Below are 12155 nucleotides of genomic sequence, written 5' to 3'. Positions count from 1 at the left end.
GTAGGGGTAGGGGAAATGAGGTGATGTTGGTCAGAGTGTACAAACTTTCAATTATAAGATGAATAAATTCTAGGGATCTAATGTACAATTTTTTCTTTGATTTTATTTATAGATGCTTTTTAACCTAAAACAAAATATCTAGAACTTTAATAATGTCAGGCTGGCAAAAGTCAAGACGGGTGACGTCATGAGAATGCAAGGTGACCCCCAGGCTTGAAGGGTTCATATTTGGTTTAAAGGCATAGTGCCACCATCTTGAGATTCTTTAAAACATTTTAACAAGCAGTTCCTCATCTTTACTCAGTATTGGTCCCTGCAAATTAGGAAGTCAGTTCTGAGTAGTAAGAATTACTTTACAGGGACTTATAGTTGATGGAATCATTTTAGCCACTGTACCCATAAATATTTTTTGTTCTGGAAAAAAAAATAATTCTACACGATACACTTTTCATTTCTCCTAATTTGTTTTGTCTAGTATTCACAACAGCATTTCCACTTAGAATTGCCCCTTGACATATTTCCTACCGTCAGAACGAAGCACCAAAGGAGTTGGGGAACCCAGCACTCTGGCATTTGTCACTGTACTAGTCACCACACACGTATAATTGCCCACGTCAGATGGTTCCACTTTGGCTATGTAGAGGTGGCCTGTCTCTTGAGAGACAAATCTCCGACTATCTTCTTCGACAAATGATGGATATTCATTGAAGATCCAAGCATATGACAGTTCTAGTAAAATTTTTAAAGAAAAGAAATTCTATCTTGAAGGAAAAATTTCTACAATATATTAAAAATATCTGAAATCACCTTTACTGCAAAGCAACACTTAGGGTTTTCTTGCAGGTCATGGAGAGAAACCATTACGTGACATGATGCTGTTTACTCTGCGTTCTACGGAGGTCACTGTCGATCCGCATTCTTGTGGGAGCGATATTATCACTGTTATTATCACTACTCTAGACACCTCCTAACAAGTTTCTTTGGCTTGTCTTGCTCCCTTTTAATTTGTGTCTCCACACTACATGCTCTATGATCTCTCAAAATTATCAATCTCATCATGCCACCTCCTGCTATAACACTTTTGGCAATTACTCGGTACTCTTTGGAATAATGAAAAATTGCTTAACTTGAAAATGAGACCATGCATGATTAAGCCCCTACTTATTGCCTTAGAAACTGAGAAGCCTACTACTGTCTCTTGTTTGTGGGTCTTTATATATGCTGCTCTCAGAGGCTGTACTGTCCTTTTGCCCTGTTCAAGGCTTTCCTCCCCTTTCAACACCAAAGCTCATTCTGTCGAAATAACTTATAAAGTTATATTTTTCAAAGATTGGTTCCAATATCATGAATCACCTACTCAGAAAAGTCTTCCTTATCTCTCATTCTCTGAGTAAGTGCTTTTATACAGAGCAACTCTATGCTGATATTACTTAAATTACTTGTCACTTTTATATAACGATCTATTTACTTATCTGTCTTCCCACCACTTGGTAAACAAAAAGAGATGTCAATTTTTATCCTGCTTGCCTTCCTCTTCTAAATTAGCAAATGGAAACATCCAAAAATGTCTAACTGCCCTCGATAAATATTTATTGAGTTAATTAAGATAAAATTATGTTACTAATGTCCAAATCAAGTCCAACATTAGAGTTTTCCTGAACTTTGGGAACAAGGCAAACGAACTCTCCCTTTTAAAGGAACTGTTGTTCTCCTCCTCTGTGATAATAAGGGCTAAATATTAGGTTGCTTTGCTCTAGATGCTCATATTTTTCAGAAGCAAGTCATTATGTAATATAGTTATTGTAGTTGGCCTATTTAATTTTTTCTTTCTGTGGCTGTATTTTCTTTTACAATTTTACTAACCTTGTAGCACTGGTTCATACTGTAATGCTTTTCCAAAAGCATCTTCAAAAACCAGATGCAATAAAAATCAATTTTAATGAATAACAAACTCAAAGAAATATATTTAAGGCACAATTCCAAAGGTGTAGGGTCTTTCTACTTGTTAGAGGGAGACAATTAGTCATTACACAAATAACAGTGACACAGTGTCACTGGGTGAGAGTTACTGTGGGTTTCAGAGGAAGGAGAGATGACATTCTTATAACTGAAGAACGGGTCTTAAAAAACAGGAGAACATTCTGACACGAAGGGATAAAAGTGCTCCTGACGGAGGGAAAAGAGCATGTAAAAGGGGAACTGGGTGAAGAGCAAGCACCTGGTGAAAATGAAAAATGACTGTCTCTCTTCTACCTTCAAAGCAGCTGGGAATGCTGGATGATTCTAAAGCTTAGCAAGTCAATGTCATACTGTGCAGATGTTCAGAAACATTGATCTGTAATCCTGAACTGAGCTTTACATCGGGCTATCATATCAGCAGAGTGTTTCATGAAATTCTACTCAGTCATGTGATTTGTTTGTTAAATTGTATGAAAACAAAAATGTATCTCCAACATCCACTCCACAGTTGGTCTCCTGCCTATCCTGATGGTGCTTTCTCTTGCACTAGTACTAAATAAACTACAGAGCTGAAGAATGTTGTAGGCTCCCCTAAATGGCTCAATGGGTAAAGAATCCACTGCAATGCAGGAGATCTGGTTTGTCTCTGGGTTGGGAAGATCCCCTGGAGAAGGGAATGGGAACCCACTCCAGTATTCTTGCCTGGAGAATCCCATGGACAGAGGAGCCTGGCAGGCTACAGACCATGGGGGCTCAAAGAGTCAGGACATGACAGAATGACTAATCCGGCTTTCTTTGTTTTAAAGAAAGCAAAGCAAAGCAATCTTATTCTGCTTTTTGAAATGTTTTATTCATGAAATTGATATGATTGTACCTCTCTCTTTAATCCAGGGAGAGTAAAACTTCTGCTGCTCCCTGACAGAACAGGCTGCTTCCAGCTAACGAAGTTCCCCTAGGGTGTTAATGCTGCCATTCCTGCAGGATTCCTCACAAGGGCAACTAACGCTTGCGGACTCCACCAGAATGGCCACGGTGTTTTCAGAACTGTGCTCTGGCATTCTGCCTGCCCAAGTTTTCCTCCCCTATCTTTGTTCAAAGCTTTCAGAGCTGAATCTCAGTCTCAATCTCCCTTGACCCATTGCTGCTCCCTTCCTCCTTATCCTTCACAGGCACTTTTTCTGTTTTGTTTGCTTGTTTATGTGTGTGTTTTTAATGTCTGATTCTCTGATCCTGTCTTGTAGTCTGTCTCTTAGGAAACCTGAACTCACACGATGTTGCTGAAATTGAGCAACACACTATCTTCCTTCACTGAGGGATATTTAAAAACTGCCTCTCCCTTCAGACCTGGAGGAAACATTGCCTTTCACTCACTTTCTTTCAGGCAACTGCCCCTCTCTACAACTTCCATCAAGAGAGTCCTGCCCCTCATCCCCCAAGCTCTTCAAATTTACAAATTGATCTTTGGTTTATTCTTAGTGGCTCAGCTGGGAAAGAATCCACCTGCAATGTGGGAGACTGGGTTCAATTCCTGGGTTGGGAAGATCCCCTGGAGAAGGGAAAGGATACCCACTTCAGTATTCTGGCCTGGAGAATTCCAAGGAGAGTATAGTCCATGGGGTTGCAAAGAGTCTGACACAACTGAGTGACTTTCTCTCTCACTTTTTCACTTTTATTCTTAGTACCTGTCCTCTAGAGAAGCCCAGACAAATCAGCATCCCAGAGTCAGTGTAAGCCTATCTTGATACCTAACTCATGCCCCTTCAAAGAAGAAAAATTTCCACCATTTATGCAATCTTTCTGGGCTTAGTTACTGATTTCTTGTTCAGTCACTAAGCTGTGTCCAATTCTTTGCAACCCCATGGACTGAATAATGCCAGGCTCCTCTGTCCTCCACTGTCTCCCTGAGTTTGCTCAGATTCATGTCCACTGATGCTATCTAACCATCTCATCCCATGCTGCCCCCTTTTCCATTTGCCTTCAATCTTTCCCAGAATCAGGGTCTGTTCCAATGAGTCAGCTCTTCACACCAGGTGGCCAAAGTACTGGAGTTTCAGCTTTAGCAACAGTCCTTCAGAAGTAATGAATATTCAGGGTTGATTTCCTTTAGAAATGACTGGTTTGATCCCCCTGCTGTAGAAGGGACTCTAGAGTCTTCTCCAGCACCACAGTTTGAAAGCATTGATTCTCTGGCTCTCAGCCTTCTTTATGGTCTGATTCTCACACATGTATGTGATTACTAGAAAAACTATAGCTTTGATTATATGGATCTTTTTTTGCTGTTGTTGTTGGCAACCAATACCTCAGGTTTTTAATACACTGTCTAACTTTGTCATAGCTTTCCTTCCAAGGAGCAAGTGTCTTTTAATTTCATGGCTGCAGTCACTGTCCGCAATGATTTTGGAGCACAAGGAAATAAAATCGGTCACCGCTTCCACTTTTCTCCTTCTAGTTTCCATAAAGTGATAGGACCAGATGCCATGATCTTAGTTTTTTGAGTGTTGAGTTTTAAGCCAGCTTTTTCACTCTCATCTTTCACTTTCATCAAGAGGCTCGTTAGCTCCTTTTCACTTTCTGCTGTTAGAACGGTATTATCTGCATATTTGTGGTTGTTGATGTTTCTCCCAGAAATCTTGATTCCAGCTTGTGGTTCATCAAGCCTGGCATTTCACATGATGTACTCTACATATAAGTTAAATAGGCAGGATGACAACATATAGCCGTGATGTACTGCTTTCCCAATTTGGAACCAGTCTGCTGTTCCATGTCCGGTTCTAACTGTTCCTTCTTGACCTGCATGCAGGTTTCTAAGGAGACAGGTAATGTGGTCTGGTGCTCCCATCTCTTTAAGAATTTTCCACAATTTTATTGTGATACACACAGTCAAAGGCTTTAGCATAGTCAATGAAGCAAAGTAGATGTTTTTCTGGAATCTTCTTGCTTTTTTGATGATCCAATGGATGTTGGTTCCTCTGCCTCTTTGAAACACAGCTTGTACACTGGAATTTCTTGGTTCACACTCTGCGGAAGCCTAGCTTGAAGGCTTTTGAGTATAACCTTGCCAGCATGTGGAATGAGTGCAATTGTATGGTAGTCTGAACACTCTCTGGCATTGCTTTCTTTGGGATTGGAATGAAAACTGACTTTTTCCAGTCCTGTGGCCACTGCTGAGTTTTCCAAATTTTCTTACATATGAGTGCAACAGTTCATGGTTCACCTACTGTTCAAGCCTGGCTTGGAGAATTTTGAGCATTATTTTGCTAGCATGTGAGATTAGTGCAATTGTGTGGTAGCTCTAGCATTCTTTGGCATTGCCTTTCTTTGGGATTAGAATGAAAACTGACCTTTTCCAGTCCTGTGGCCACTGCTGAGTTTTCCAGATTTGCTGGCATATTGAGTGTAGCACTTTAACAGCATCATCTTTTAGGATTTTAAGTAGCTCAGCTGGAATTACATCCCCTCCACTAGCTATGTTTGTAGAAATGTTTCCTAAGGCCCACTTGACTTCACACTCCAGGATATCTGGCTCTAGGTGAGTGACCAAACCATCTTGGTTATCTGGGTCATTAATACCTTTCTTGTATAGTTCTTCTGTGTATTCTTGCCTAGTTTTCTTAATCCCTTCTGCTTCTGTTAGGTCCTTGCAATTTCTGTCTTTTATTGTGCCCACCCTTGCATGAAATATTTCCTTGATATCTCCAATGTTCCTGATGAAATTTCTATAGTCTTTCCCATTCTATTGCTTTCCTCTATTTCTCTGCATTGTTCATTGAAGAAGGCCTTCTTGTCTCGCCTTGCTATTCTCTGTAACTCTGCATTCAGCTGCATATATCATTCCCTTTCTCCCTTGCTTTGCACTTCTCTCCTTTCCTCATCTATTTGTAAAACCTCCTCAGACAACCACTTCACCTTCTTGCAGTTCTTTTTCTTTGGGATGGTTTTGGTCACCATCTCCTGTACAATATTACAAACCTTCGCTCATAGTTCTTCAGGAACTCTTGTCTCCCAGATCTAATCCATTGATTCTATTCTTCATCTCCACCATATAATCATAAGGGATTTGATTTAGGTCATATGTGAATGGCCTAGTGGTTTTCCCTACTTTCTTCAATTTAAGCCTGAATTTTGCAATAAGAAGCTCAGGATCTGAGCCACCAGCAGCTCCAGGTCTTGTTTTTACTGACTGTATAGAGTATCTCCATCTTTGGCTGCAAAGAACATAATCAATCTGATTTTGGTAGCCTTAAACCACTGTACAATAACCCACCTATTGGAATATGATATAACCAGAATAATACAGTGGTTTTCCTCCACTGCTTCCTCCAAAGACATCCTCAGAAAATCAAGAGGGATAAAAAAAAAATCTAACAACACAAAATACTAACTCTAAGGTTTTGAGCTGGAATAAGCAGAGGAAATAGGAAAATCAGAAAGAAATATCACTGTGGAGATGGGAAAAAGGTTGTCCTGAAAAAAGATTTTGAGACACTAGGAAGATAACTTAGAAGCAAATGCCTAACACATGGGCAGAAACCTGGCAAACAAAAGTTTAAAAGAGAGCCCGGGCTTAATAATGGTAGACAAAATAGTATACATTCTTTGAGTTTACATACTTTTACTTTAGAACATGTCTACATCCTAATTCCTAAATTCTGATTATGCTAGCTGGTAGGGCAGGAGGGACTTTGAAGATGTTAATACATTGAGGGTGTTGCAATGGGACAATTATTCCAGATTATCTGGGTGGGCCCGCTGTCACCTCAAGGGTCCTTATAAGAGTGAAGCAGGAGGGTCAGAGTCATTGAAAGGATGTGTGATGTCAGAGGCAGAAGTTGTAGTCAGAGAAAGATTACTTCAAGATGCTAAATTTGGGGTTTGAAAATGAAGAAAGGGACCACAAGTCCAGGAATGCAATGACTTCTAGAAGCAGGAAAAGGCAAGAAGTCAGATTTTTCCTTTGGACCTCTGGAAGGAAAGCACATCTGCCAACATCTTGACTTTTAGTCAAATGAAACTGGTTTTGGACTTTGGACCTTCAGAACTAAGAAAGAAGAAATGTGTGTGTTTTAAGCCACTAAATTCATGGTGATTTTGTTACAGCAGCATTAGGGGAAATAATACAAACAACAAAGGAAGTCTGCAGATGTGATCAAGTTGAGACTCTTAGATGGATCTGGAATTACGAAATGTAATCCCAAACGTCCTAAGGAACAAAATGGGGAGACAGGAGGGTCAGAACTGCAACCAGGAAAGCAGAGAACAGAGTTATGGGATTGCTGTCTGAGACCAAGAGCCAACAAATGTGGGTAGCTTTAGAAACTGCAGAAGCAAGTGAACGTAGCCCTTTATTTTAGCCCAGTGAGACCTGTGTTGGACTTGAAGGACAGAAGAATATAGCACCTCAAAATATGCCTGTTTGGCATAAGGATCACTTTAAGTTGGTTATTTTTAAGAAGCAGTACTTAGGGAAAGCTCTGAAAACTGAGTAGAAATTATCGTTTTGTAAGAGACGTTTACATTTATAAGGGGAATCTCTATCTGTGTACCAGGAAAAAAAGGATGACTAAGCTCTAATCAATGTGGAATTTAAGAATTGAAATCTATATAACTGTCTTCATCTTGCTGACCATACTTTTCCTAACCACCTCCTATAACAGCTGTCCTCCTCCCATGGTGACTCTGGCCATTACAGGGAGTTATTCATTTTTCTTGGGTCTCTTCAATGTACATATGAGACATATGCATGTATACTCAGTCGTGTCTGACTTTTTGAAACGTATGGACTGTAGCTCAGCAGGCTCGTCTGTCCATGGAATTTTTTCAGCAAGAATACTGGAGTGGGTTGCCATTTCCTTCTCCAGGGCATCTTCCCAACCCAGGGATCTAACCTATGTCTCCTGCATCGGCATGCAGATTCTTTACCACTAGCACCACCTGGGCTATCATATTTAGCGTGTTCATATATAATATATATGTTTTATATTCAAATTCTGCTTGCTTTTCTTCTGTTCATTTGTCTCTTATTATGGGTGGGGGGTATCTAAGCCAAGAGACTAGAAGGCTAGAAGGAAAACTATTTTTCCTCCTCCACAGGTTTCTGACTTGCAGCACTGTGAGATAATAAGTTTGTGATGTTTTGAGCTATGAAATTTGTGATAATTCCTAACAGTGGCAACAGAAAACTAATACAAATGACGATGACAGTTCCAATGAAGTGGTCACTATATGTTAGGCACACTAAATGCTACAGATACAATTTTCAAAGAAAAGCTAACAACCAGGGACAAAGAGTGGAGAAAGCATACCCGGCTAATGACTAAGGAAGAATTAGCTTTTACACAATCTATTTATAAGATCAATACAAGTAGGGAGGGGTAATTCCAAAAGAGATATTAAGCTACAATGAAATCACAAGGCAAATGAATTAGTGAGTGTTCTATATAAAGATTCAGATCCTCAAAGATTTATGGAAAGAAATCAAACCTATAGTTATAGTATATACTGTTCATGAGTGGTACACAGAATTTTCTAGCACCAACCTTCCTTTCTTTACAGACTTTCTCATTGAAATGGAATGAAATATAACTTTTCTGTCTTACAGTGAAGAGAAAGAAGATCTGCACTATTTCATTTATTGACTGCATGTCTATGTTAAAATATATACGGTGCCACTCTGATTAAAAATGTTAGAAAATTATGCGATTCACTGTATTCTGAAAAAAGAAAAAAAAATACCTGGCATAATACTATCAGAGTTTTATTCATCACAAAAATCTGCATTTGCAATAAATGTTAATTGCATACTGCAAAGTAAAATGTATATCAAATCAGCATTCTTTGGAGACTTTTCAACATCATTTTATGCATGATGATAAATACAAAGCTATAATAAAAATGATAATTTTATATACTCAAACAAGCTAGGCTTTATGAAACCTTTCCCAACCTCTTGTATAAATCACAAGCACATTATGCCAAAACTTCTTGGCCGCTGGGCTTTCTATTAACAATGTTACATGAATATTGGGAATGAGAAATATTTCTTATTAGAGAACAAAGAGGTTTTACCAATCGAAGCCATAAATTAACAAAATGCAGTACTGAACCTCAGCTTTCTAAAAAGTAATACTTGATGAATGACATCATTCCTCCAATCACCTGCCTTCCTGAGTCACTTAAGCGTAAGGCCAGTCAACTTAACATGAAATATGTCACCTCAGTGTTTACCTGGAGATACATTAATACACATATTACTGATATTTAAGGGTTTATTTCAGGTTCCATTATAAAATTCTATTATGAGGGATATCCAATCCTTTGTATAGGCATTTTCTAGAAGAAATTCTGTCAAACAGAATTGCAGTTGAGCAAATCTGTGCAAGTAACAGGCGATTTTCTGTGGTGCCAATTGGAAAGTGTGACCTACTTTAAAATAAGACATATTTAAAAGGGGCTGAGAGCTTGCTTGATGTCACTCAAGATTTTTAACACTGATTCATACAGTTGAGAAGGAAATTTTGCTAGTTTACACATGACACCACAATGACAGAGGATCTAGAACAAATAACATATACAAAAACTAAAGCAATGGTAGACAATTGAAACTTTGAGTTTCAAAGAAGGATCGAGGATTAGGATAGAAAAGTCTGCACCTTGAAGTAGAAGGCATCTACGGCCACTTCTAACATTCCGATGTCTTGTCTTTCAAAAGTTGTTTTGTAATAACTTTTGGTGACAATATTACCTATGCAGGTTTCCAATGCGTTCTGATTTACAGGCTTACAGGCTTGGCTTGCGAAGGTCCTAGGGTTAGAACAACGATCGGGGAGGGAAAACACTAAAGGTGACCTTCTTTTCTCCTTTCATACCAGGTGGCCACAGGTCAGCAAGAAACGCCCAGGAGGTCAAACCCAGACTGCTACCTGCTTTGTAAACTACATCTTTCGGAACGTACTCACACCTCCTCAATCGTTGTGCAAGGGCCACTTTCGGGCTGTGGGAGCAGAGTGAGTAGTTGACACAAAGACTATATGGCTCGTGAAGCTTCAAAGATTTAGCTGATCTTTTTTTTTTTTTTTTAATTTGTCGACTCTTGTTTTAGGTTAATATTATCTCTAGACCAAATTTATGAGTTTGATGACCTCTTAGTTGCCTTATTTATTTTTACTCCTCCCTTCTTTATAGGGCTGTCATGTTTTCTTCTTTAGTGGAAAAAAAAAAAAAATCATGGAGCTCATGCTAGCCCGTTAGCTCCCTGTACTTCACCTTCTTTGTTTCTCTCTCTTGCTTTAGTGAGTACCATGAGGAAGCATATACCAGCCATTCTATTGTGTAATAACTTTCAAGAAATAATGTAGTTCTGTGACCACTACTTTTGACTCTACTATTTTCTTTTAGGAACAGGGAGTATTTTCAGTGGGTACCTGCATCTTCCATCACATTCTGACTTGACTAGGCATTGCCATCCTTGTCTTTATTTTTATTGCTTCTGCTAGGGAAGCCATGAAATTAAAAGACACTTACTCCTTGGAAGGAAAGTTATGACCAACCTAGATAGCATACTGAAAGGCAGAGACATCATTACTTTGCCAACAAAGGTCCGTCTAGTCAAGGCTATGGTTTTTCCTGTGGTCATGTATGGATGTGAGAGTTGGACTGTGAAGAAAGCTGAGCACCGAAGAATTGATGCTTTTGAACTGTGGTGTTGGAGAAGACTCTTGAGAATCCCTTGGACTGCAAGGAGATCCAATCAGTCCATTCTGAAGGAGATCAGCCCTGGGATTTCTTTGGAAGGAATGATGCTAAAGCTGAAACTCCAGTACTTTGGCCACCTCATGAGAAGAACTGACTCATTGGAAAAGACTCTGGTGCTGGGGGGATTGGGGGCAGGAGGAGAAGGGGATGACAGAGGATGAGATGGCTGGATGGCCTCACCGACTTGATGGACATGAGTCTGAGTGAACTCCAGGAGTTGGTGATGGACAGGGAATCCTGGCGTGCTGCAATTCATGGGGTCGCAAAGAGTCGGACACGACTGAGCGACTGAACTGAACTGAGGGAAGCTCATCTCCTAACAAATGCCTTCTGGGTATCATGGCTGCTAAAATTGATTTGGTGCCAAAGTGACACTCTTTCCTCCATATTTGTTGAGGCAGAAATGTGCACTGCCCTCTCTAGAGGCTATTTTTTTATTTTTGTTTCTATATACATGTGTGTGCCTAGGTGCTCAGTGACAGCTGGCTCTTTGCGACCCCGTGGACTTCAGTCCTTCAGGCTCTTCTGTCCATGGACTTCACCAGGCAAGAAGACTGGAGTGAGTGGTCATTCTCTTCTCCAGAGGTTCTTCCTGACCCAGAGAATGAACTTGGGTCTCCTGCACTGTAGGTAGATTCTTTGCTATCTGAGCCACCAGGGAAGCCTGCTTCCGTGTATGCATTCTTCCTCTTTCTCAAGAACATTTATTTATTTATTTTTCCAATTAACCTCCTCTCTCTCTTCCTTAGTTCAAGTTATTCTGGTGAGACTGTCTCCTTGCTACAAGGCAATCTCAAGAGGAAATACAAGTGGGAGTCCACTGCAGTGACATTCAATACTTAATGCCCAGAAATGATCTGGGGTAAAAGAGGAGACAGATTTAGAGATGGATTTGCAAAAACACTGGCAAGGTATTTACTGACATACTTCCTTTGCAAGGGTGCTAAAGAAAAAGGATATTGCTACAGCAAGTGGTTCAGACTTTCATAGAAGATGAGATCTAACAAGGACAGGATGGAGTCATCATGATGCTTTATGAGGATATGACAAGACTTCTCATGCCACAGACCCAATCAGCAGTTACTCATCCCCCAGCTTGTATGAGAATTGCTGGTATTACAATGACACTCAGGAAGAGAGCCACAAAATGGTAGTTAGAAGTTAAGAAAAAAGAGACTTTGGGGAATATAATTCATTTCTTCTTGACTTCCTCATCTTTATTATAAAAATGTACCTTTTCAAAGAGTGTAGATATCCTAAAAATGTTAAAAAGTGATTTTATGATTAGCTCAAATGCTACAACATTGGAAGTTTCATTGCCATGACTTGCTTGTGCAGCTAAAAGAAAATGCTTTGTAACGAACACGTTTTTGTACACTGCTACACTTGACATGGGCTTCCCAGGTGGTGCTGGTGGTCAAGAACCCAGGCGGTGCTGGTGGTCA

At 39.8% G+C, this 12155-nt stretch overlaps 1 protein-coding gene across 3 annotated transcripts in view; it reads right to left on the bottom strand.

Annotated features, from left to right (window-relative positions):
- Positions 1-12155, bottom strand: part of CNTN3 (contactin 3) — a 400496-nt gene that overhangs the window by 128335 nt on the left and 260006 nt on the right. For all 3 annotated transcript variants that reach the window (XM_061396391.1, XM_061396393.1, XM_061396392.1), the window contains exon 6: positions 526-729. In XM_061396391.1, the coding sequence (XP_061252375.1) occupies positions 526-729 (204 nt within the window). The remainder of the gene's footprint in view (positions 1-525; positions 730-12155) is intronic.

This window comes from Bos javanicus, chromosome 22 (assembly GCF_032452875.1).
Source record: "Bos javanicus breed banteng chromosome 22, ARS-OSU_banteng_1.0, whole genome shotgun sequence".
NCBI classification, from domain to species: Eukaryota; Metazoa; Chordata; class Mammalia; order Artiodactyla; family Bovidae; genus Bos; species Bos javanicus.
The sequence above is the reverse complement of the archived record's forward strand: the minus strand, read 5'-3'. Positions and strand labels throughout refer to the sequence as shown.